At 31.2% G+C, this 27,097-nt stretch overlaps 1 protein-coding gene and 1 long non-coding RNA gene across 9 annotated transcripts in view; one reads left to right on the forward strand and one right to left on the reverse strand.

Annotated features, from left to right (window-relative positions):
• LOC139810811 (uncharacterized) overlaps nucleotides 1–27,097 on the reverse strand; it is a 168,522-nt gene that overhangs the window by 48,432 nt on the left and 92,993 nt on the right. The window lies entirely within an intron of this gene.
• Nucleotides 7,280–23,870, forward strand: LOC139809777 (uncharacterized). Of its 8 annotated transcripts, XM_071772949.1 has the most exons (11): nucleotides 7,280–7,909; nucleotides 8,007–8,198; nucleotides 10,182–10,236; nucleotides 10,603–10,947; nucleotides 13,997–14,338; nucleotides 14,629–15,030; nucleotides 15,392–15,733; nucleotides 16,098–16,427; nucleotides 19,358–19,699; nucleotides 23,074–23,202; nucleotides 23,601–23,870. In XM_071772949.1, exons 4-11 carry the CDS (start codon nucleotides 10,613–10,615, stop codon nucleotides 23,689–23,691), a joined length of 2,313 nt encoding a protein of 770 aa, XP_071629050.1. In that variant the 5' UTR covers nucleotides 7,280–7,909; nucleotides 8,007–8,198; nucleotides 10,182–10,236; nucleotides 10,603–10,612; the 3' UTR covers nucleotides 23,692–23,870. The 8 variants fall into 8 exon arrangements, with proteins under 8 accessions (XP_071629050.1, XP_071629051.1, XP_071629053.1 ...); XM_071772950.1 differs by having other exon boundaries at nucleotides 7,280–8,198; XM_071772952.1 differs by lacking the exon at nucleotides 8,007–8,198.

Raw genomic sequence — 27,097 nt, forward strand, 5'->3', positions numbered from 1 at the left:
ACGCAGCGAGAGCGAACCACGCGATAAATTCCCATCTCTTTATGCGGTTTGACCTATTAATTTGTTATTCTTTCAACAATCGTGCTCGTATCTCCGCGAAGTTCGCGCGAAGTTAATTTCGCCTGACCGCATTAAATCAGAGAATTTAATGAACGCTTTCTTCTGACCGATAAAATTTGTAATTTACGATGCTTGTTTGCATGCGGACGAGATGAGAAATGTAACGCGGAGGAATGATAGTCGCGCTTAATCGCTGAAATTTTCACCGTTCACCGCCGCGCGGTGAAAGTTTCATGTGTGCGCGTGTGAAATGCGGTGAGAAAAAAAATCTTCGGCTATTAATCCCGAAAAATAGTGTTCCACGCGCCCAGCCTCGTCCGCAACGGTGGTTGCTAATCAGGATAACGGCGTTAAGCCGCTTAGCCGAGCGTGCGAAGCTAAACGATGATAACAAAAACAAGCGTGCATAAATTGCGCGAGTGAGACAAACTTGGTAATATCCGAACGTTCAGTCAGGGATTTAATCCCGGTTTACAGATAGGACGTCCAGGGAAGAGCGACTTTTTCACCCACTCCCGCTAAGTGTCACTCGTCCCCGACGTTCGCCCAGCTCGCGTCCAGTTTCGGTCCAGGAAACGCATGTCGGTCTACTGACTGTGGAATACAGCTAAAAAGCACGCGCGGTTAGTTCATAAAAATAAGCAAAATGTATAAAGGTATAACACTAAACGAACATTGCATGCACTCGAAGACGATTCGAATGCCATTGTTCAATTTCTCGCGTGCAAAAAATGTAACGTTCTTAAAGATAAAAAGAAAGTTTAAAAGACGCAATCAGAGTTCATTAGAATCGTCCGAAAGTATCAGTGTTCATCGTAATTAATTAACATAATTATTTATCTAATAAATAAATATGATAAAAAAAGTTATTTATTATGCAATAAATAATTAATTAAATTTGCTTATTATTAGATAAATAATTTTTTTTATATTTTTAATATAAATAAACAGTTAATTTTTAATTAATTATTTATTTATTAGAAATGTGCTATTTATCAGAAAGTATTAGTAAAATATTATTAGTAACGTAGTTTTAATACACACACACACATATATATATATATATATATATATATATATATATATATATATATATATAGAGAGAGAGAGAGAGAGAGAGAGAGAGAGAGAGAGAGAGAGAGAGAGAGAGAATGGTTAAAGCCATAGTGGTGTAAGTCACTTTTTTTAACCTATCGAGTTAAGTTCATAGATGCAGTCTACACATGCAGATATGTTGAAAAAAGAAGAAAAAAAAGTGGTCAAAAAATTGACTTATACCACTATGGCTTTAACCCCTCCATATATACTAATATATAAAATTCTTACAGGTGGTGTATGTTTGGTCGTTTTTAACTTAAAAACTATTGGACCGAATTAGAATTTTCCGGAAAGTGCTATAGAGTGTATAGTTTTTTGTTATCTGTTTTCTGGAAACCGATTTTTTTTTTTTTAATACTTACGGGTGGTGTATGTTTGAACGTTTTTAACTTAAAAACTATTGGACCGAATTTGTATTAAAACCATATAAAATAGGGGTAGAATTTTCCGGGGAGTGCTATAGAGTGTACAGTTTTTCGTTACCGATCTTCTGGAAACTGTTTTTTTTAATTCTTCGGGAAATAATTGACCGAATCTCAAAGAATTGTATATGAAACAAAGGTAGAATTTTTTGGGGAGTGCTGCAAAGTGTATAATTCTTCGTTACTGATCTTTTTGGAAGCCGGTATTAGAGAGAAAGAGACTATTTGCGTGTCTTATTACATATGTCCTCCGGGGCGAAGCCCGGGTAACCAGCTAGTATGTATATATATATATATTATCTAATAAATAAATTTAATAAAAAAGTTATTTATTATTAAATAAATATAGTTACTTTAATTAACTACTTATTTATTTAGATAATAAATAAGTATTTGTCAGAATTGTTAGATAATAAATAACATTTCTCTATATTCTTATTTCTTATTTTTAATATAAATAAGTATAATTTAATTAACTATTTATTAAAAAAAGTAATAATTTATTTTAGGACACCGCGCCGATGACTTTAAGCTTGACATATGTTGTCAAGGACATGACTCTGAGTAACTTTTTTTATAACATAATCGGCGGTCATTACTTATTTAAAAGTTATGAATAAAAGAAATCTTGGTAATTATTTATTTTAGAGGACACCACGCCAATGACTTTCAGCTTGACATATGTTGTCAAGGACATGACTCTGAGTAACCTTTCCTCATAACTTAATTGGCGATCATTGCTTAAAAAAAGTTATGAACAAAAAAAGTTTGAGAAGTATAACAGTTTGTGTTAGTGCTAAAGGAAGTAATTTACTGATATGTGTGTATCGTTAGCTCTTTGCTCGTGTGTAATAAAGGGATATCTTTCTATAAGAGATGAATTATTACTATTTATGACAATGTTAAGACAGTTAAAAAGGAGATAATCGATTTGACAAGAGGATCCCATAAATCTAATTACTGCGCTAAAAGTACGTTGGAGAGGACAGAAATGGATATATAGCCGAACTGGATATAAATAACTATACATATATGTCACAGGTGGAATCGAATCTGTTCACCAGACCGGAAAGAGCAACACGATTGCGGGCACGATGGCGAACTATGCCAGACAGATTAGTACCGATGCTCTCCTGGGCGAATATATACCTGCAGCTAATTACCTGCATGCTGCGTCACGCTTCCGCGGCAGGAATCCTAATTATTCGCGACTTATACATTCTCTCGCGCTGTTCGTTACACTGAGAAAAAATCCAAAAAAATATTTATTAGGTGGCTCCTAATAGCATATTTACTTATTTTTTACACATATTTATTTAGAATTAGATATTTTTATTTCAATTAAATAAAAATATCTAATTCTAAATAAATATGTGTAAAAAGTAAGTAAATAATGCTATTAGGATGAGCCACCTAATAAATATTTTTTTGGATTAAAATATTTTTTTCTCAGTGTAGGGAACAATAATTTTAAGAGATCTAGCCGAGAGATCAAAGCAATCAAATTTGCGAGATCAGATGGAAAAATCACGGTCACAAATAAATCGAATCTCGGAAATTAAATATTCAAAGACAGAACAAAAATTTTGCTTGACTTGAAAACACGAAAATTGAAACGGGGTAGAATTATTTTGCACAAACATATAATATGAGGCGCAGTAAAAAATACAATAAAAAATAAAATAAACAATTAACAATAAAATCCAATGAAGTTATATGAAATACAAATACGACTCGCAATAATGGATGCTTGGTGATGAAAGTACGGCTATTGAAGAGATTAAAAAGTGGATAAGAAATGATTAAAAAAATAATTGTTTAATAGGTTTTAAAACACCTGATATTTTTTATTTTACTACCACAGTTTATTCTTGTGTTTACAAAGCACATTTTTAATTGTGACAATATCAAACAATAATTAACAGTAATTTTCAAGAAAAATTAACGTATAATCATTGAAAATTGGTTCAATTAGTATCACGTTGATATGTATGTATACATATCTGTACACGTACGTTATATATGATACGCATGATTGTATAGACATAAAGACCGTTTATTTTAGCTTAGATCGCAACCCTAAGCTAAAATAAACGGAACTATTAATTGGAATCGTGTGTAAATTCTACTGTGCAGACGCCGCCATTTACGCAAGTAATTTAAGTCGGTATACATACCGACAATATATGCACGAATTAAATATCAATATTGTTATTATTTGCAAGTAATAATTAAAGTTTTTATTTCATCAATTTAAAAAAAATATCTTTAACGTAAATGTGTTTTTATCTGCTGGGCCTCTAATTTAAAAAATTGTATATAAAGCTATTATAGTTCAAATTCAAAATATTTTAAATAAAATTTGGCAAATTTACCATATATTATATAAGAAGAAATAAGATTAAATTTGTGTAAGACAAGTTAATTTCTTTTAAATAAATTATTTCTTAAATAAAATTCTCAACAAAGTAGGCAATATATTTCTTTATTATTTTTTTATTATTTAAAAAATTGAACGCCTAATCGAACCGCCCATTGCACAGCTTTCATAATAACTATCTTCTACAGTAGAGGTCAGTAAAGACAAGGTTGCAAAATTATACAAATGTATATAGAAATTTACCTACAAACGAAATTTTATTTTCTTATAAAATACATTAAAAACATATTAGATATTATTTACGATAAATATTAAAGAAATTAAAAATCCGCAATACACTAACAATAAGTGAAGTTTCTTCTGTCAAGTGGAAATGTTGATAAGTGCAAAACATAACCGATTGTTGATATTGTAAGTTACGATTTCGAGATACGTGCATAAATCGATTTAGGAATTGTACATATAGAAATTTACTTACAAACAAAATATTATTTTCTTATAAAATATATTAAAAAAATATTAGATATTATTTACGATAAATATTGAAGAAATTAAAGATCCGCGATGCTAACAATAAGTATAAAGTTTTTTCTGTCAAGTGAAAATGTTGATAAGTGCAGAACATAACCGATTGTTGATATTGTAAGTTACGATTTCGAGATACGTGCATAAATCGATTTAGGCTGTGTTCCACGCTCTTGACACTCGAGTGTCGTTCTATCTTTGTTACTTACAGAAAATTGAATAAGAACAGAGCACGCTCTTTACGCTAAGAGAGTGATCCTTCTGCAGAACATCAAAGTGGAGAACTATCTGGTTTGCCCGTCCAATCATTTGAACAAATGACAGAAGGAACAAGCGCACTTTATTCGGATTTGTACAATGTAATGATATCCAATTAGTTAAACATTGACTTTTCTACATAAATGTAACTTACAACTGTGAAATTTTAAATAATTATTGTCTTTTTTAATTTTTAATTACTCCATATTTCTATGCAGACCATGCACTTCAAGTTCAACGTGTTATGTTACGGCTCCTTCTGCAGAACATCAAAGTGGAGAACAATCTGGTTTACCTGTTCAATCATTTGAACAAATAACAGAAGGAACAAGCGCACGTCATTCGTATTCGTTTTATTATACAATGTAATAAATACCCAATTAGTTAAATATTAATTTTTCCACACAAATATAACGTACCGTACAAGTATGAACATTTTTATTATCGTACTTTTTTTACTTTTAATCACATCACATTTCTATGCAAACCAAGCACTTCAACTTTAGCGAATTATAGTGTGGATCCTTCCGCAGAATGTCAAAGTCAAGAATACCGTGTTTGCCTGTTCACTCATTTAAACAAATAATGGTAGGGAACAGTCGCACTTGATGAGTAATTATACGTTTTGCTTATACAATAAAATGATATCCCATCTAATATTCAAATATTTACTTTTTTCAAAGATAATTTATAACTGTAATATTTTAAACAAATTAATTTGCTTATTTTTTAATAACACATCAAAAATATTATTTTCCTTCATTAGCAATATACACGACTATAACATTTTAAATTTTAGAGTAATTAAAACGTCTAATAAATGCATGTTTTATTTTTAATCATGCCGTATTCGAATTTACAGAAATGTTTCGAGTTTTTGAAAATCAATGGTCTCTTTCTTACGGATTTCGATTCCATTGTGTCATAGCATTTTAGAGTCGGAAATTATCTGTATTCAAGAAAAACCGTACGTAGGCATCGCTTAAACAACCAAAAGAATAAAGAAGCGTTTTTAATGAGTAATTATTCGCTTTGATTTTAACATTATGCAATTCATTCTATATAACATTATGTTTTTCTTTCCAATAGTAACAATAAATTTAAAAATTATTTTGATATACAGGGTGTTGCAGGTCAAGTCAATAAAACTACAGGGTCGACTTATATAGAAAATTGCGAATGTGAAGCAAAAAAGTTCCTATAAACATAGGTCCGAAAACGTTTCGCGCAGAGTACTAAACTAGAATCTGGGGACCGATCATGTATCTTTTCCTCTAAGACGGAAACGTGAAAAGTGAAAAGTTTCATATAACTATCTCTTTCTATTGGTGTTGAATAGAAAGAGATAAACTTGGAAACGTGGAAAATGAAAAGTTTATCTCTTTCTTTAAGAGATAGTTACATGAAACTTTTCACTTTTCACGTTTCCGCTCTAAAAAAAAAAAAGTTAAATGATCGCTACCCAGAACTCGATCCACTCTACTCGAGAAGAAAAGGGGATGAGCGAGAGGGAGAAGTGCGGCCAACCGTCCTTTTTTGTTGGGCTGCGTTCAGTAATTTAACCTATAGCATTAGGGGCTGCATATAATAATTAAAGGAATAGGGAACAGGGAACAGGGACTAGGGAATAAGGAACAATTTAATATTAACATGCATATGCATTGTTCACATGGCATGTAGAATATAGAATAAAATTTCATTACTGTTCCTTACCGCTATTTCTCTGTTTGTTTATTATGTGTTAATAAATTACATATATTAACAAATTTCATATATTAATATTGAACAGGAGGTCGATTCTGTATTTTGAGATAAGGTGAAAATTACAAAAAGTGAACAGATTTACTAGATTTCAACAAATGAAATTGTAGATTCTCTAGTGAATTTCGTCTCTTTTGTAATTTTTACCTCGTCCCAAGATACAGAATCGACCCCCTGTTCCCTATTCCTTTTATTGTGCGCAGCCCCTTAGAGTCACAGTATAAGTATACACAGTAGAGGAACTGAACTTTTTTGGTGGTAATAAGTCCTACCAGGAATATGGCGACTTTTATGTATCACAAAGAGAAAGATATTTCTCTCTCTTTCTCTCTTAAGCGTTCGTACAGCCCAGAAGATGGCGGCGAGTCCGTGACCTGGGATCCACTACTGACAGTACTGACTACATCAAAGGTGCCGACGCTCAGTGTCACTACTGTATGTACTTATACTAGAGTGCGTTCAGGAATACGTTTAGGCGCACTTAGATAACTCTAATGCTATAGTGCACGTAACTATAGCTTAGAGTTACCCATGTAAAATTTTTGAACGCAGCTCTGTGTTAGAGTTACCTAGGTGTGCCTAGGCGTAATTTGAACGCACCCCTGGTGTACTTTTCGACAACAATTGAATACCATTGACCAATCAAATGTCTGCTAAACAGAGGAAGGACGGTCGCAAAGCAATCCGTCTTTATCTTCTCGTGACCCGGGCGCTAGCATGGGAGTTCACATTCCAGTGTTGTATATATATAGTTCTATGGCTTGGTTTACACCGTAGAAACTCTTGATACAAGTATCAAGATGGTGCGGACTAAGCGTTAGATACGTTTCTGTTTACATCAACCGTGTTAAATCATATTAGTGATTTTTTTCAAGACGTTTTTCAATTTCGATTACGTAGACAATGGTTTCAACTTGTATGTATCAAGCCAATCAGACAGCACATTAAGAATTCATTTGATACGCGTATCAACTTAGTCTGATACAGGCTGTTCTCGAGTATCGTACCATTCTGATACTCTGTCGTTTATATTGATCGTACCAACGGATTTAGTCCTAATATAATACTTATTGTTAGTATGCGTATCAAATACTCGGTGTAAACAAGATTTACACGCTGAAACTTAAGACGGCAATCATATGTGCAGTATGCTGGATATTCACTTGTCTGCCTATGCATATTGAGTTTTTATTCGTATATTCGATTTTATGTACAATTAAAATTTTAAAGCAAAAAAAATCACTAACAAGAATTCGTGGCAAAAACAAAAGGCTGATAATTGCGACCATATCCAAAATCAAACTACACACGGTTCCAGGAGTTTAAATTTTAACACACATCTAGTGCGACACTTTATTTCAAAGTATTTAACCTTTTTGCTATGGTGGCGTTGGCCGATTATGAGGTACGGCAGCATAGGCCGCCAGCGTTCGCTTTGTAGTGAAGAAGTGCTATGACTCCACTATTTTAACTCGTTACATTAAAGATATATAATTTTGCAGGCATAAAAGTAAAACGAGATTTACATAAGTACAAAATTATATTTTAAAATTATATTTTATTATTATTTTAAACTTCGTATTTAATACGCTACAAGCAAAGTTAATACCAATACGGCTATGCTGGCTATAGCCGGCGCTAGTATCTACGAATGCACATAGATGCCGGCTACAGACAACATTAGGAGCGAAAAGGTTAATAAAACCCCTTGCACAATAGGCGATAGCGATAGCGACAACGACAAGGTTGCCGACAAAGCTATACCTTTGTCGGCAACCCAGACAGCACACAATATCCTATGGATGTCCATATTATGTCCAGAATGCCAATGGACGTTATATGAATATTTATGGGATATTGGTGCTATCGGGGAACCTTGTCGTTGTCGCTATCGCCTATTGTGCAAGGGGTTTAATGCTTGTGGGAAATAATGATGACTTTTAGTAAAAAATGCCGAGCAGATAGGTGGGCTGAAAACAACATTTATACAAAATGCGAATGCGTATTGTGAAGTACTCAATGTACATTGTTCCATAGAATAAATTTTTAAATTAAAGTGATAAATAAATATGAACAACTTTGGTAGGTTTCATAAAAACTTACATTACAAATATAATGACTAACAGAAAATTCAGCATACACCAATTTCTAAAAAAATTTTTTTAATAATAGAACCGACTTTTCAAAAAAAGCTCTAAAAAGTATCTAAAAAATAAAGAAGAATTAAAAAAAGCTTTAAAAAGTATAAAATAATACTTTTAAGAATCCTTTTCAATTTTTTGAAATTGGTGCAAAATAAAAAAATACTTTTAAGAATCCCTTTCAATTTTTGAAGTCGGCGCCAAATAAATTTAGTAATTATTCTTCCGACTCAAAAATTGAAAAGAATTTTTAAAAGTATTATTCATTTTGCACCGATTTCAAGAAATTGAAAGTGATTTTTAAAAATATTATTTTATACTTTTTAAAGCTATTTTCAATTTTTTCTTATTTTTTAAATACTTTTTTGGAGTTTTCTTTGAAATCGGTTTTATTTTAAAAAAATTTTTTATTTTATGCTTTTTTAGTGTTCATTAAATTAATATGAATAATTATTATCGCACATTTCCTTACTGCTCCGTACCCTGATGTTCTAGCGCGATATTTTACGTACTAAAACCTTCCTGGAGAATTGCTCTATAAGACAGTGAAAACCGCATTTAAAAACGTCCAGTAGTATTAGAGAAAATTGACATACATACATACACGCCGAATATAAAAACACCTTTTTTTGAAATCGGTTAAAAAATAATATGACGTTGGTCTCCATCCTCGCTATTCTTATATACTGGAAGTGTATAAACAACTGCCAGACCATTTTGGATATTAAACTCTGTATACAGATGTCCGGATATACAAGTCGAATACACTTACTCTCACTTGAATTTCTGAATAACCTTTGTATTAAGAGATATATTGGTCATGAATATTTTAAATATATACACAGGCCATGGAATAGGATACACATATTCGGATATAGAAACTCTTTATATAGATACATAAATTGTGTGTACCTTCTGATGTATACCTACCTGTATATACTTTTTCTCTAGAGAACACATACTAATTTCAAAAAAAGATAAAAAAAATTAAATCAAAATTTTCTTTCTTTAATAAAAATTTTGTATGGAGCACGTACACTTGGCGCGTTTTTTAATCTTCTTTTTGAAAAATATAAGTTTTATACATATGTACGTTCCGATAATTAGACAAATTTAAACTACATATCCATATATATAAACATACATCCTAATAAATAAACCATGCCTCTTTTTGTCCATTGTGACAAATTTTATAAACGCTTATTGTTGTGGCGATCACTGTATCACATTCAGTATCAAACAATCTGTATTACAGAACAGTTGATACCAAGAAAAAAACGCAGCAAGTTTTGGAATTATTTCGAGGAATTGAAACATTCGCTGGTAAAGTGCACGACCTGTAAAAAAGAAATTGAGATACCTCATCCAAAAAGCCGTACAACAATATTCAGAACACTCTTACTAAATGTACATGGAATACCTCTCGATAATGACACTCTCGCACTATCTGACGACTTGAAGCAATATTACTCGGATTTACCGAGATATATAAGACAAAATGTAATAATTGTGATAAACCAGTATTTTTCTTACTAGGTACTGGAAATTTACGACAACATCTAAGAAGACATTCCACAAGAAGTCGGAATAAGTAAGTACACATTTAAAACATTATTAAAATAGTAAAGACTATAAAATAAATATACTGATAGAACAATCAATAGCTAAAGAAAATTGTGCAAATAAAAATGTTTTTATCATCCATATAATATTAATTTGCAATTTTGATAATAAATGTGCACGTACATTTGGTGCGCTTTTTACCTTTCTTTGAAAAAGATATGTTTGGAGATTTGTACGCGAGCTGATAATTACGTAAATTTTAATTATATTTTCTTATAAACATAAATTCTAATAAATTAAACCATGTCTCTTTATTTGACCTTTGAGAAATTTTACAAACGCTTGATGATGCAATCGCTGTACCACATTTAATATCGGACAATCTGTATTACAGGACAATTATAATGGCACCGAGAAGAAGACACAGCAAGTTGTGGAATTATTTCGAGGAATTAAAACCTTTACTGGTAAAGTGCACCACCTGTAAAAAAGAAATTCAGATACCTCATCGATCAAGGCTTGTGTCAATATTTAGAGCACACTTATCAATTAAACATGGAATATTTATTAATAATGACACTTTCACACTACCTGACGACTTGAGACAATATTACTCGGAGTTATCGGGATGTAAAGCAAAATGTAAAAATTGTGACAGAACATTGTCTTTCTTATCAAGTATGGAACATTTACGAAAACATTTAAGAAGACATTCCACAAAAATCCAGAGTCGAGATGAGTAAGTACACATTCAAAAAATTATTAAAATATTAAAGGTTATAAAAACTAAATATAATGATAATACAATCAATACAATTGCTAAAAAAATTGAGCGAATATAAGTTTTTATCAGGGCACCCATGTAATAAAAGTAACGTTGTTACTTTTGTCCCGTCTTATATTTTTGCCACAATTGGTCAAATATTCATTGTTATAAAATAACCTAATCTATAAATATACGTATCAAATTCTAAAAGGAATAGTGACTTATTTATAATAAACAATAAACAAGGAAATAAACCGAATTTCCAATTAAATATTGAGAAAATAAAAAAACACAAAATACTTATTTTGACCGTATTTTTATGGCACCGACACAATAGACACACAAGTTCTCATGACAGAGCTTCAAGCGCTACTGAGGTGAGGGAAGGGTTCAAAAGACATTGTATAACAGCTAATAGATTCGTATACATATGTGTTATTTTTTTAATAATCGCGTTTGTTACGTTCATCCCGCGTTACTTTTGTCCCTGGTCTCCCCTACACATTTCAAAAATTATTAAAATACTAAAGATTATAAAATAAATGTACCTAATGATATCTAAAACAATCAACAGCTAAAGAAAATTGAGTGAATAAGAGTTTTCATCAGAGCATCCATATAATATTTATTTGCAATTTTGATTATAATAAATGTGCATCTTAAATAATAATAATAATTTTTTAATTAATCAATATCGAATAAGCCATTTACAGCCCGAGCTTAAAACATAGTAGCTTAATATTGTCTAGTAGCTTAATATTATTTAGTAGCTTTAAAATATATTTGCACATTACATATATTTTTTCTTCAACCTTAGTAACGTCAAAGTCAAAATACATCTGGTTTGTTCGTTGAATTACTTAAAGAAACAACAGAAAGAACAGGCGCACTTAAGAGGTTAGAGCCACCCCTGAGGCTCTAAAATCATACCTAACTTTGACTATTTATTACGCGTAAATGAATTGGTTTATGAAAAATCCGTTTAGAGAACTTTGTTAGACATATACTGAGGAGTACAAAAAAATTTTTTTTGTATTTTTTATGTACAAAATACCGACGCCTTAGCCCAATTGCCGAACCATCTTTCTTTGCGGATGCAAAACGGTGTACAACATTTCCGTCACACGGTTTATCCTAGAGCAAATAAAAAGAAATCTTCATTATTTACATGCAAAAGACTATTGAACTACGTAAGAATTTTTCGAAATATTGATTACTTTCAAAATGGCGCCTATTTTTACAAAAAATAGCATCTTTCGCCCTAAATGTGCGTCTAAAGATATTAATAACAAAAAAACTCAATATTTTGCAAAAACCCTACGTAGTTCCAAGCAGAATGTATTAAAGAATATTCTGTTAAAATTTTAAGTAAATCGGATGAAAACTGTAAGAGTTATGTTGCGTACACCAATTTAAAAAATGCTGTTTTGAGAAAAACGCATTTATAGTTTTTCAGATATATACTAATAACGTCGTGGAAACACTGAAACCGACGCTAGTAGAGCTGTATGCTTGTACAAATTGTATGCAGTACATATTTTGACATCTATATTTTTCGATTAGAACCTATGTTTGATAGAAAAATAGTGCTATATATATACGAAACTACTTAGCGGCGTGGCGAGATGCTTAACTAAGCCACCTCTAACAGCATAATAACGTTGAGATTTTGCTTTAAACCATTTGTATCATATTTCTATGACTATAAACTAACGATTTAAGCAAAAAAATCGATTTTTTCAAACCTCAAGTGTAGCGCGAACCTCTTAATGAGTATTTATTCATTTTGCTCATATTATACAATATAATGATATATTGATATTTAAATATTTACTCTTTTGCAAAAGAATAATTTATAAGTTTAATATTTTAGATAATTCCATTTCTCGAATTACAACACATTTCGATGCAAACTAAGTATTTCAATTAAGTTCAACGGGTTATGATACGAATCCTTCTGCAGGACGTTAAAATACTGCAGAGCAATACCATTGCGTCTGTATTGTCCACGTTTTTTATTTGCAAATTTATATATCAAAGTTTTTATATTTTTATGGTTCCCATGTAATTGTAAAAAGGAGTGATATCCGTACAAAACACACCTTTTTTAAAAAAAGTTAATAAAATTCGCTAGGTATACGAGCTCTATACATACAAACTCATTATTGAAAAAAATTTTAATCGAATTTTGTCATATAATCTCATTTGTGTTTCTTGTTACAAAAACAATTATACCCGAAAGTTTGCATCAAGTAAATAAGATAAATTAGTAATATCTGATTTTTTAAATAATGTTTTTTTGTTATACATACTAGTACTAAAAAAGAACACGTACTACTACTTCTAAAAAAAAAACACGTATACAACTACTATAATAACGAAATATCATTAAGAAAATCAGATGTTACTACTAATTTAACCAATTCATTTGATGCAAACTTTTGGATATTGTTACAAATATTTTAAAGAAACATCAGATGTTAGTGATTTATCATATTGACTTGACACAAAAATTCTGATGTTATTGTTTTTATAGTAGGTACTAAAACACTACAAGCGCGCGCTACGCGCGCGCCATTTAACTTTTTCATTACAAACAGAAGCGACACAAGTGAAACAAGCCGCAATGCAAAATTCGAGACAACCAATTAGCATCGCGGAAAAGAGGCCTCAATTCTTCGATACAAATAAAATTCAAGCAGTTAACATGCCATTTTTAAGATTGGAAAAAATATAAATAAAATAGTAACATTAAATATTAATTAAAAAATTTTTTCAATAATGAGTTTGTATAAAGCACGTACACTTTGCGCGTTTTTTACCTTTTTTTGAAAAAAATAAGTTTAGAAATGTGTACGCGATCTGGTAATTAGGCAAATTTAAACTATATATCTATATAAACATTATACACTCCAATAAGTAAACCGTGCTTCTTTTTTTACATTTGTGAGAAATTCTGGAAATGCATATTAAGGCGATCACTGTATCGCATTCAGTATCAGACGATTAATCTGTATTACAGGACGGTTATAATGACACCGACAAGAAAACGTAGCAAGTTTTGGAATTATTTCGAAAAATTGAAACCATTGCTAGTAAAGTGCACGACCTGTAAAAGAGAAATTAAGGTATCTAGCCCAGGAAACTACACAAACGTAATGAGAAGGCACTTAAGTAGACATGGAATATTTCTCGATAATGGCACTCTCTCACTACCTGACGATTTAAAACAATATTACTCGAAGTTACCGGAATATAAGGCAAAATGCAATAATTGCGGCAAAACATTATCCTTCTTAACAAATTTTAGAAATTTACGAACACATTTAAGAAAACATTCCACAAGTATCCAGAGTACAGATGAGTAAGTACACAATCAAAAAATTATTAAAATACTAAAGATTATAAAATAAATGTAATAATAAAACAATCAGTAGCTAAAGAAAATTGAGTGAATAATAGTTTCAGGGTATCCATATAATATTTATTCGCAATTTTGATCACAAATGTGCATGTACACTTGGTGCGTTTTTTTTTTTTTTTTTAATATGTTTAAAGATCTATACGCAATCTCATAATTGTGCAAATTTTAACTATATATCCGTATAAACATACATCCTAATAAGTAAACCATGTTTCTTTATGACCTTTTAGAGAAAATCTACAAACGCTTGTTGATGCAATCGCTGTACCACATTTAGTGTCAGACAATCTGTATTACGGGACGACACCGACAAAAAAACGCAGCAAGTTTTGGAATTATTTCGAGGAATTGAAACCTTTGCTAGTAAAGTGCACGACCTGTAAAAGAGAAATTAAGGTATCTCACCCAACAAAATACACAAGAGTAATGAGAATGCACTTAAGTAGACATGGAATATTTCTCGATAATGACATTCTCTCACTACCTAACGACTTAAAACAATATTACTCGGAGTTACCGAGATATAAGGCAAAATGTAATAATTGTGGCAAAGCAGTGTCTTTCTTAACAAATATTGAAAATTTACGAGTACATTTAAGAAGACATTACACAAGAATCCTGAGTCGAGATGAGTAAGTACACAATTAAAAAATTATTAAAATACCAAAAATTATAAAGTAAATATAATGACAAAACTATCAATAGATAAAGAAAATTGAGCGAATAAGAGTTTTTATCGGGACATCCATATCATATTTATAAGCAATTTTGATCATAAATGTGTAACATCTGGTCCTTTTTTTACTTCTTTTTTTTAATATGTTTGAAGATCTGTACGCAATCTGATAATTATGCAACTTTAACTATATATCCGTATAAACATACATTCTAATAAATAAACCATGACTCTTTATAACCTTTGTGAGAAATTCTACAAACGCTTGTTGATGAAATTGCTGTACCACATTTAATATCAGACAATCTGTATTACAGGACGGTTATAATGGCACTGAAAAGAAAACGCAGCAAGTTTTGGAATTATTTCAAAAAATTGAAACCTTTACTAGTAAAGTGCACGACCTGTAAAAGAAAAATTAAGGTATCTCACCAAACACGCTACATAAAATTAATGAGAGTGCACTTAAGTAGACATGGAATATTTCTCGATAATGACACTTACACACTACCTGACGACTTAAAACAATATTACTCGGAGTTACCGAGATATAAGGCAAAATGTAATAATTGTGGCAAAGCAGTGTCTTTCTTAACAAATATTGAAAATTTACGAGTACATTTAAGAAGACATTCCACAAGAATCCTGAGTCGAGATGAGTAAGTACACAATCAAAAAATTATTAAAATACTAAAAATTATGAAATAAATGTAATGATAAAACAATCAGTAGCTAAAGAAAATTGAGTGAATCAAATTTTTTATCGGAGCATCCATATAATATTTATATGCAATTTTGATCATAAATGTGCATGTAGTACATCTAATGCGTTTTTTACTTTTTTTTTAAATATGTTTGAAGACCTGTACGCGATCTGATAATTATGCCAATTTTAACTATTATCAGTATAAACATACATTCTAATAAACTAAATGTGTCATTATGACCTTTGTGAGAAATTCTACAACCGCTTGTTGATGCAATCGCTGTACCACATTTAGTGTCAGACAATCTGTATTACAGGACGACATTGACAAAAAAACGCAGCAAGTTGTGGAATTATTTCGAGGAATTAAAACCTACGCTGCTAAAGTGCAGGACCTGTAAAAAAGAAATTAAAGTATGTCATCCAAAAGACTACACAAACGTAATGAGAAGCCACTTAAGTAAACATGGAATATTTCACGATAATGACACTTGCACAATACCTGACAACTTAAAGCAATGTTACTCGAAATTACCGGGATGTAAGGCGAAATGTAATAATTGCGGCGTAACAGTATCCTTCTTATCAAGTTCTAATTTACGAAAACATTTAAGAAGGCATTCCACAATAACCCAGAGTCGAGATGAGTAAGTACACATTCAAAAAGAGCTTCAATTGAGCGAATAAAAGTTTTTGTCTGGCCATTCATATGATATTTATTTGCAATTTGAATCATAAGTGTGCCTCTCAAATCGTAATAACTATTATTTTTCAATTATTTCACATATAATTTAAATAAACATGAATCGCTTATTTTCACGTTCTTTTATGCATTATAGATATAGACAGTTTAGAAATTTAGATTAGATATTTATTTGTTTGACATTAGTAGAAAAGATCAGGAACAAAAAATAACGCGGGATAAACGTAACAAACGCGATTACTAAAAAAATCCCCAGAAGTATTATAATTATTTGAGAAAAATATCTCTATTTTGAAGAAATTATCAAGATTAAAATACAAAGTTTTGCTACATGATTATGTTTGTTTTTATTTTATTTTATTATATTACAAATCTACTTTGACCCCTCTGCTGTTACAACCCTATATAGGAACAATGATAACAGTAACAAAGTCTCGATCTTCATAAACTTTGATTTCTCTATTTAATTACAAGATATATGATATATTTCATCCATACTCCTTATGCTTACTCCTATCTCTAGGAGTCTCGTGAGTCGAAAGGCTCAAAACAATGTGACACACTTACTAGGCGGCCGGTCCCCCTCGCGGGGGCCGGTCGTCGCACGAGCCCGGTTTGCCGTACGGCGCCTCTGCCCGTCGTCGGGATCTCACCGCTTACGACGGCACGGCGTCTAACGGTCGAACATGAGTTTCGCGAGTTCGATGTCGAGACTCGGAATCGTCTGTAGACGACTTACGAATATTTCCTCCATATTTCATCCATACTCCTAGAGATACTAATGTAAGCAAAGAATGTGTTTACCTTATGAAAAAATAAGAGCTTATATAGAAACAAGCAAATCGAAGACATCGATTCAAATAAGCAAAACGTGATTACGTTTGTCCCTGTTTGCAATTCGAAGCAGATATAAAATGTATTATTTATACATAGTTCTTATAAGTATTCAAATTAAATAGCTCTATTTAATAAAATCTATATAAGAGAACACAAATCTGCCATCCACATATTACATAGATGATTAAGAATTAATAAAAATATCTATTAGTCAACAATCAATGGTTCTTTATAATATTTGAATATATGTTGTATTTCTACAAATGTCACCATAGTAATATTAATGTTTTATTTGTTATCCTTGAGATTATTATTGTATATGTAGCACCAACTTAATTTATTCTGACTTATTGCACAATTTTTCGTGAGAACATTTTATCATTATCGACCGTTTGAATTACCGTACCCGTCTTATGTCTAAACGCATATTCACATTTTAAGACAGCCTGTATTATAATTATATGTATATTAGGAAAAATGTCCTTTCCAGGCAACGTATATAAATACGTATATAAATAGTTAAGTGAAATAGAACTGATATAATATACAATCAAATTAAGAAGAAACGTCAATGTAACGTTTAAAAATTACAAGTTTAATTAGAGAGATACGCCATTTCACAGTCAGTACAGAATGGTAACTTAATATAACATTATTCATGTAAATTTATGTGCATTTTCTTATCTTAACAAACTACGCGCCATGCCGTTACAAACGGACTTGAAATTGTAGTCTCTAATTAAAGCTAGAGTAGAACAATTACGTTAAAATAGCGTTTCTCCCTAATTTGATTGATATCATATCGGTGTTTCACTTATCTTCATCACTAATCACAAATTCAGTCTAAACATTAATTGTTTGACATTAGCATTACAGAAATTCGAGGTGTAAAACATTCTCTCTCTATCTCTCTCTATCTCTATCTTTCTCCTTTCCTTTCTCACTTACAAAACTTCACACCATATGGCGGTTTACCGTCAATACATAATACCATTAAGTAATACGTACAGTTGTAGTATTTTAATAATTATTCTTTTTTTCTATTTTTAATCACACTACTTTTCTATGCAGACCAAGCACTTCAAGTTTAGCGAATACACTGTTGGAAAATCTCTGTTAAATATAACATAAATCACAATGTCCCAAACGGTCCACTCACATTTTTGTGTTAATTTAACATAATATGGATGTGTTAAATGATACCGATACTATGTTAAAATATTTTAACAGAAAGGAAATGTAATTTTGATCGTAATTTGAGGTTAATTATGTGTACAATTAACATTACTTTTACGTTGAAATTAATTAAATTAAAATTTACAGAAAAAGAGTGTTGATTTTATCTTGATTTTATCTACAATCTTAAGATTGTAAGATAAAATCAACACTCTTTTTCTGTAAATTTTAACACATTTAATAAAAAATACGTTCATACACATTAAATAAATTATGTTACTTTAACATATTCTTTAAATTATTTAAATAATTTTACATTTTAAATTTGTTAAATTTAATTAACATAACAGGCATATGTTAAATCTACACATGTATGTGTTGAGTATTTTACACAAATTTTTAACAAAACCTTTTTTAACAAACATTAAAAAATTTTTAATAAGAGAAAACAAGACCGCTATGTGAAACACAATCGAATAAAATACATGCCGTTTTTGGTCTAAGCTTAGATCTTAGGCAGCTCAATATTAATTTTTTAATGTAATGACAAAGCAATCAGTAGCTAAAGAAATTTGAGTGAATAAAAGTTTTTATCGGGGCATCCATATAATATTTATATGCAATTTTGATTATAAATGTGCAATAATTGTACACCATGTGCGTTTTTTACCTTTTTTTAAAAATATGTTCGAAGATCTGTACGCGATCTGATAATTATGCAAATTTTAACTATATAGCCGCATAAACTTACATCCTAATAAGTAAACCATGCCTCTTTATGACCCTTGTGCGAGAAATTCTATAAACGCTTGTTGATGCAATCGCTGTACCACATTTAGTGTCAAACAATCTGTATTGCAGGACGGTTATAATGGCACCGAGAAAAAGACACAGCAAGTTGTGGAATTATTTTGAGGAATTAAAACCTTTGCTAGTAAAGTGCACGACCTGTAAAAAAGAAATTAAGGTATCTCACCCAAAACACTACACAAAAGTAATGAGAATGCACTTAAGTAGACATGGAATATTTCTCGATAATGACACTCATACACTACCTGACGACTTGAAACAATATTACTCGGAATTACCGGGATATAAAGCAAAATGTAATAATTGCGGCAAAACATTATCCTTCTTAACAAATATTGGACATTTACGAAGACATTTAAGAAGACATTCCACAAGTATCCAGAGTCGAGATGAGTAAGTACACAATCAAAAATTATTAAAATACTAAAGATGATTAATGCTTATTTGCAATTTTGATCATAAATGTGCCTCTCAAATCGTAATAACGATTATTTTTAATTATTTCGCAAATATAATTCAAATAAATATGAATCCCTTATTTTCACGTTTTTTCATGCATCATAGATATAGGCAATTCAGTTTAGATTAAATATTTATTTATTTGACATTAATATTGCATAAAATGTACGATTTATAGATAGTTCTAATAAATAAATAATATCTTCCATCCACTGATTACGTAGATGAATAATAATTAATAAATTATAATAATTAATAAAAGTTTCTGTTACACAACAATCAACCGTTCTTTGTAGTATTTGATTACACGTTGTAGGCTTACAAATGTCAGCCTAGTGATATCGATTATTTGTTACCCTTGAGTTATTATTGTATATGTATATAGCACCAACCTAATTTCTGACATATTGTACAATTTTTCATAAGAACATTTTATCATTTTAGACCGTTTTAATTGATGACCGTATCCGTTTTATGTTTAAACTCTTACTTACATTAAGACAGCCTTTATTATAAATTATATATTAGGAAAAACGTCTTTTTCAGGCGATGTATATAAACAATAAATAAGTAAAACACGACGGATATAATATACAATGAAATTAATGTACTAAATATTATAAGTTTAATTAGGGAGATATTCCGCTTTACGGTCAGGATTAGGCTATCAAAATTTTGATAGCCTAATAAAATTGTTCGTGTGAACATATGTATATTTCTTCATCTCAACTAAAGCTGGAATAGAACAATTACGTTAAAATAGCGTTTCACTTTAACTTAATTTTAAATCATATATCGTGTTTCACTTATCTATTAATTACATATTCCGTCTAGACATTAATTCCTTGAAATTAGCATTATAGAAATTCGAGGTATGAAACACTTGGCGCGAGACACTACCGTGTCTCTTGATTCTCTCTCTCTTTATCTCTTTCTTTTTCTTCCTCCTACTCACTCTCACTTACAAAATTTCACTCCATTACGGTTCACGTCAATAAGAACATAATAGCATTAAGTAATACAGTTGTAGTATTTTAATAATTATTACTTTTGCTTCCTCATAGAGAAAGCTTTGTTTTCGTGAATTTCGTATATGAACCTTTCATTGCGTATATAGTTGTGTCTAATGAACTAAATTTGAGTGAATTATATATGAAATAAGGGTAGAAGAAACCAAAGGAAAGATTGTTTTTTGAGTTTTTGATGCTAATATGTTCAGAGAGTGTTCTAAAATGTCGAAATATTGCATTAAAAAAAGGCGTCCGTATGTATGCGTGTATGTGGCAAATTTTTAGAAACGTCCGTGGTTGCTTTAACTTCCGCAAATATTGAAATATCGGGCTGTTTTTTTTTTAATCGATAGAGTATTATTTAAGGAAGGTTGGTATTGAATTTGGCGATGATTGGTAAAAAGGTTCTTTTTTTTTTAAATTTTGAATTTTTTTAGAAATGTCCGTGGTTGCTCTAATTCCGCAAATATTAAGATATCAGGCAGTTTTTTTTTTTTTTTAATTGATAGAGTATTATTTAATGAAGTTGGTATTGAATTTGGCGATGATCGGTAAAGGGGTTCTTTTTTAATATTGGGCTATTTCTAATTTTATTATATTCTTCAGTCTTTTCTACCCCTATTTCATATATAATACTGTTACGCCCGTGCTGTGCGCCCGTGTCGTGCGCTCATGCGAGTCGCCCGGTAATAGAGAAGTCGCAAATCGTCGTGTGCGACAGTTGTTGACAGATAACGATGTTCAGATTTGGCTCCGGGATTCCGTCTCGTTCGGACGTGTCTGCCCGAGTCTTTCGCTGTATTGAGCGTTATAATAAACGAGTCCCTTTTCCTTAAACTGAGTCATCTTTTTTTTGAGTGAGTGTCGGGATCGCGTCACGCGTGAGTGAGAGTGAGAAAGTGCAGCGGACGCGCGACGAGCGTAACAATACTTTAATATTTGGTTGATTATCGGTATATCTAATAATCGGTAAAAAAGTTCTTTTTTTCAATAAAATTTTGAATTTTTTGAGGATCGGTGAAAGGATTACCGATTTCTGCTCAAAAAGTTACATGTATAAGTTGTATATGTAATTTTATATAGAGTATCATTAAAAGAAGGTTGGTATTGAATTTGGCGATAATCGGTAAAAAGATTCTTTCTTTATAAAATTTTGAATTTTTTTTATAAATGCCCGTGGTTTTTATCCTTATTTCATATATAATTCTTTAAGATTTGGTTGATCAGTTCTTGAGTTAAAGGCATTTAAATTTTAGAAAAATTTAATGTAAAGAAAAAACTTTTTTACCGATTATCGCCAAATTCAATACCAACCCTTTTTTTAATGTTACTCTATATAAATTAGATGTATAACTAATACATGTAACTTTTTAAGCAAAAATCGGTAACTCCTTCACCGATCCTCGCCAAATTCAATACCTTTCTTAAATGATACTTTATATCCATCAAATAACTTACACATTTTTTAAGCAGAAAAATCGGTAACTCTTTCACCTCGCAAAATTCAAAACAACCTTCTTTTAATAAATTCTCTATATAAAATTACATGTACATCTTATACACTTTTTAAGCAGAAATCGGTAATCCCTTCACCAATCCTCGCCAATTAAATAACAATCTTCCTTTAATGATACTCTATCTATCAAATAACTTAGGGTAAATTGAGGCATGCAAATCGAATTAATATAAGTTTTAAGACAATTTTCGTTAGTGTTTTATTTTAAACGAGCTATTTTATCGTGCTAATTAGTAATCTGATTTGCCTCGGTCTACCCTATACATTTTTTAGACAGAAATCGATAACCTTTTCACTAATCTTCGCCAAATTCAAAACCACCTCCCTTTAATGATACTTTATAGATAAATTACATGTATGACTTGTACACTTTTTAGGCAAAAACTGGTAACCCCTTCACCGACCATTGCCAAATTCAACACCAATTTATCTTTAATGATACTCTATCCATAAAAAAAGTGTGCGAGTAGAAACTTGTTTAAGTGAGCAAGTAGAAACTTGCACATTGCTTCCTTATAGTTTTAAAGTGTGCAAGTAGAAACCTGCACGTTGCTTCCTCTATGAGGAAGCCAAATTAATAAATATCTACTAATAATTATACATAAAAAAACAGGCTTCCTCATAAAGGAAGCAATGTGAAGGTTTCTACTTGCACACTTAAAAACTATAAGGAACCAATGTGCAAGTTTCTACTTGCACACTTAAAAACTATGACAAAGCAATGTACAAGTTTCCACTTGCACACTTTTTTCTATTTTTAATTACACCACTTTTCTATACAGACCAAACACTTCAAGTTTAGCGGATGATAATGTGGGTCCTTCTGCACGTAGTCAAGCTCAAGATACATCTGGTTTGCTCGTTCAGTCATTTATTAAAGAAACGACAGAAAAAACAGGCGCACTTAATGAGTAATTATTCGATTTTTTTATATCACACAATATAATAATCTCTTCATATTTAAATTAATTCTTACTCTTTTGCAAAAGAGTAAGTTACAACGTTAATATTTAATAATGCCATTTCTAATTGCACCGTTTTTCAATGCGGACTGAGCATCTCAAGTTCACCCGGTAACGATATAGAGCCCAATGTAGAACGTCAAGGTCAGGAAACAATTGATTTGGCTCTACAATCATGTGAACAATCGAGAAAAGAAACAAGAGCATGTGATGAGTAATTTTCGTTTGTTTATATAATACATATAATGACAACTTACTATTAAATGTTTACTTTTTTGCAAAAGAATAACTTACGACGTTAATGTTTTAAATAATTCCATTTTTAATTACTCCATATTTCTATACAGACCAGGCACTTCAATTTCAACGGATTATAATACGAATCTTACCGCAGAATGTCAAAGTCAGGAAGTTGATTTGGATCCTCAAACGTGGTGAACAATCGAGAAAGGAAAGAAGAGCATGTGATGGGTAATTATTTGACATTGTCATAACAAATCGATCATTGGCTGTTTGGTCAGATTAGTCATCAAGACCTTTCAACCATGGGTTTTGGTCTTTTTCTAAATTAATGTAATTTTGATGCTTATATATAATACATTAAAATAGAGTTTCTCCCTAATATACGCCAGATTTTGTCCGTCGAAAAATCGTCCACGATAACCACGTTATCTCAACGCGTTCAGAGCCGGACGCAACTGACTCGATTTGCCCGATTAAAAATATCGGTAAAGACTTAGCCCCGCGTGGTCAGTATGAAGTGTTCGACAGAGATCCTCGAAAAGTAGAAAACGAGTTCTCTACAATGAGGATCATCTTTCCTCGCCACCGACACGTCTGGTTACAACCCCTCCACGCACAGTTAGGTCAAATGATCTGGGCAGACTGTGATCTTCAGGCCGTCCCCGTTCAAGGACCACGCACAAGACAGCCGTCACGTCTGAGAACGTGGAAATTGGCGCAGTTATATCTTAATTATTAAAATCGCGCGACGGAAATCCGGATAATCCGACAACTTCGAATGGCACTCCCGAAAATGCGACGCGACGAACCGTTTATACAAAGTTCAGTATTCGTTACAAAGTTAAAGTATTTGTTATAAACGAATCGACAGCGATTGGATTAGTTTCTCTGCTCTTCGATAAAAGCGGAATAGCCTGTAAAAGGTAAGTTACGCATACGTTTAGGTCGGTATACTAGGTTGAGATAGATAGGAGTACAAGTACGCGAGAATAGAAATATGTGAGAATAATAGTTGAAGGGATTATAGAAAGCGAATAAAGTACGCGTCGTGTGTGATTAATTTCGAGAGTATCGTACAAGGAATGGCAAAGCCGCGCAATCATTATATTCTAGTGATTACTTGTAATCACGTTTAATTAATTGTAATCAATATTTTGTTTGACGCAAGTCTTTAAAAACCAGAATATTGTTTGAGTAAATGTAATGCTTATAATAACTTTATGGTAGATTTGTAGATTAAATATTTGGTATGCTTACATATCCGCAAATCTACCATAAAAAGTCATTGTAAGAATTACATTTACTCAAAACAATATTCTTGACTTCTGTCAAGATATTTGAAAAACTATCTATTAATGAGAAAATATTTTTGGTTGAAAGAAAACTTACTTAAAAGAAATAAAATAAAATAAGTAAGTGCTTTTCTAGGTTGTAAAATAATTTTTTCTGTGTGTGTGTGTGTGTGTGTATATATATATATATATATAAATAGAAGCATACACGGAGAGAATTTTTTGTTATATTTTACCCTTAAATTCACTACAAACTTGAGACAACTTGGCAACCAAGGAATTTTTAAAATATACAAAAGACATTTTACAAACAACGTGATAAAAATTACCAAGTAGTGGTAAATTTTGAAAAAATATTGAAATTTCCTAGATATATTTTAGTAAAATTAATCAAACATATTTTATATTTTAATGTAATAAATATTAATATTTTTATTATGGTAGATATTAATCAGAATAGCTTGCATAAAATTCTTGGTGGTAAGGTAAAGATACCAATACCCGGACACTTAAGCATAGGAAATGTACAGATACCTGGACACGTATCTGCGTCTGGATACCTTTAAAAAAATATAAATTTATGAAAATAAACGTTTGGATATTATAACTGAAGTTTCAAACTACAAGCAAAAATACTTTAATTTTAATTCGCGTTATACTTATAAATAATAAAGGTGTCCGGATATAGGTATATGTCCGGGTCGGGTATTGGTACCTTTACCTTACATGTTGTCCCACAACTACCATGATTTCAGGGTAAATTTTAAGAGAAAATTCTCTCCGTGTATTATCTTTCTTATAAAACCAAGAAATACATATTTTTATAATGCTGTATATTTCATATTGCATCTGATTTTATATATATATATATATATATATATATATAAGACGCAATATTATATAAGATGCAATAAATTTGCGAAAAGCGAAAAAGTGTGAACTGATTTGTAGACAATTATGGTAAACATTTGTGTCAAATATGAAATTAACCGAATAACGTTCTCAAGTTATCGTTACAGTTTAAAAAAATGTTATTCTAAAAATCGGACACAATGATGTTAATACTCAATATAAAACATACAATTTTTTATACCAAGATATTGTGCATATTAAATGTACTTGATAAATATATATAACAACAATTTCATTCTTCTATTAATTTATAACTTTTTACAATTCGCGACCCAAATTTTTCCTAATTTTTACTTCTGTCAGAGTCCTATAATCCCTCAATAGTATGAAACATTAGTTGCATCGCATTGTTTCTATGAATGTTAATTAAAATAAGCAATAACTGACATTTTGAATAATCGCTCAATTTTTCGTGAGCCATATTTATACAATATTATAATTAAAAATTAATTATATATGGTAAACTGAACTTTTAATTAAAAAATTTTTTTTATTATAGTAGCTTATATTTAAGAATAAACATGGCTACCAAATGTTGAAATTTTTTGAAATGGTAGCACTGGTATATTTTACACGCAGAGAACTATATACTAAACTAGAATCTGACTCGACTCACTCTACTCGAGAAGAAAAGGGGATGAGCGAGAGGGAGAATTGCGGCCAACCGTCTCCTTTTGTTGAACTGCGTTCAGTAATTCAACCTATAGCATTAAAGGCTGCACAATGAAAAGAATAGGGAACAGGGACAGGAAATAGGGAATAATCGAATAAGGAACAGTTTAATATTAACATATGCATTGGGGGGCATGCAGAATATAGAATAAAATTTTATTACTGTTCCTTAACGCTATTTCTCTGTTCGTCTACTCTGTGTTAATGAATTACATATGTTAATAAATTTATATTAATATTGAGCTGTATTCCCTATTCCTTTTATTGTGCGCAGCTCCTCAGAGTCGCAGTATAAGTATACAGTAGAGAGACTTTTTTGGTGGTAATACATTTTATTCTACCAAGAATATGGCGGCCTGTACGTATGACAAAGAGAAAAATACTTCTCTCTCTTTCTCTTCTAAGCGTTCGTACAGCCCAGAAAATGGCAACGAGTCCGTACACCTGAGACCCACTACATCAAAAGTGCCGACGCTCAGTGTCACTACTCTATGTACTTATACTAGGGTGCGTTGAGAATTTACGTTTAGGCACACTTAGGTAACTCTAATGCTTTAGTGTACGTATAACTATAGCTTAGAGTTATCCAGGTTAAATTTCTGAACGCAGTTCTGTGTTAGAATTACCTAGGTGTGCCTAGGCGTAAATGGCGTAATTTAAACGCACCCCTGCTGTACTTTACGACAACAATTGAATACCACTGACCAATCAAATGTCTGCTAAAC

The sequence above is a fragment of the Temnothorax longispinosus genome, chromosome 3 (assembly GCF_030848805.1).
Source record: "Temnothorax longispinosus isolate EJ_2023e chromosome 3, Tlon_JGU_v1, whole genome shotgun sequence".
In the NCBI taxonomy this organism is placed as follows: Eukaryota; Metazoa; Arthropoda; class Insecta; order Hymenoptera; family Formicidae; genus Temnothorax; species Temnothorax longispinosus.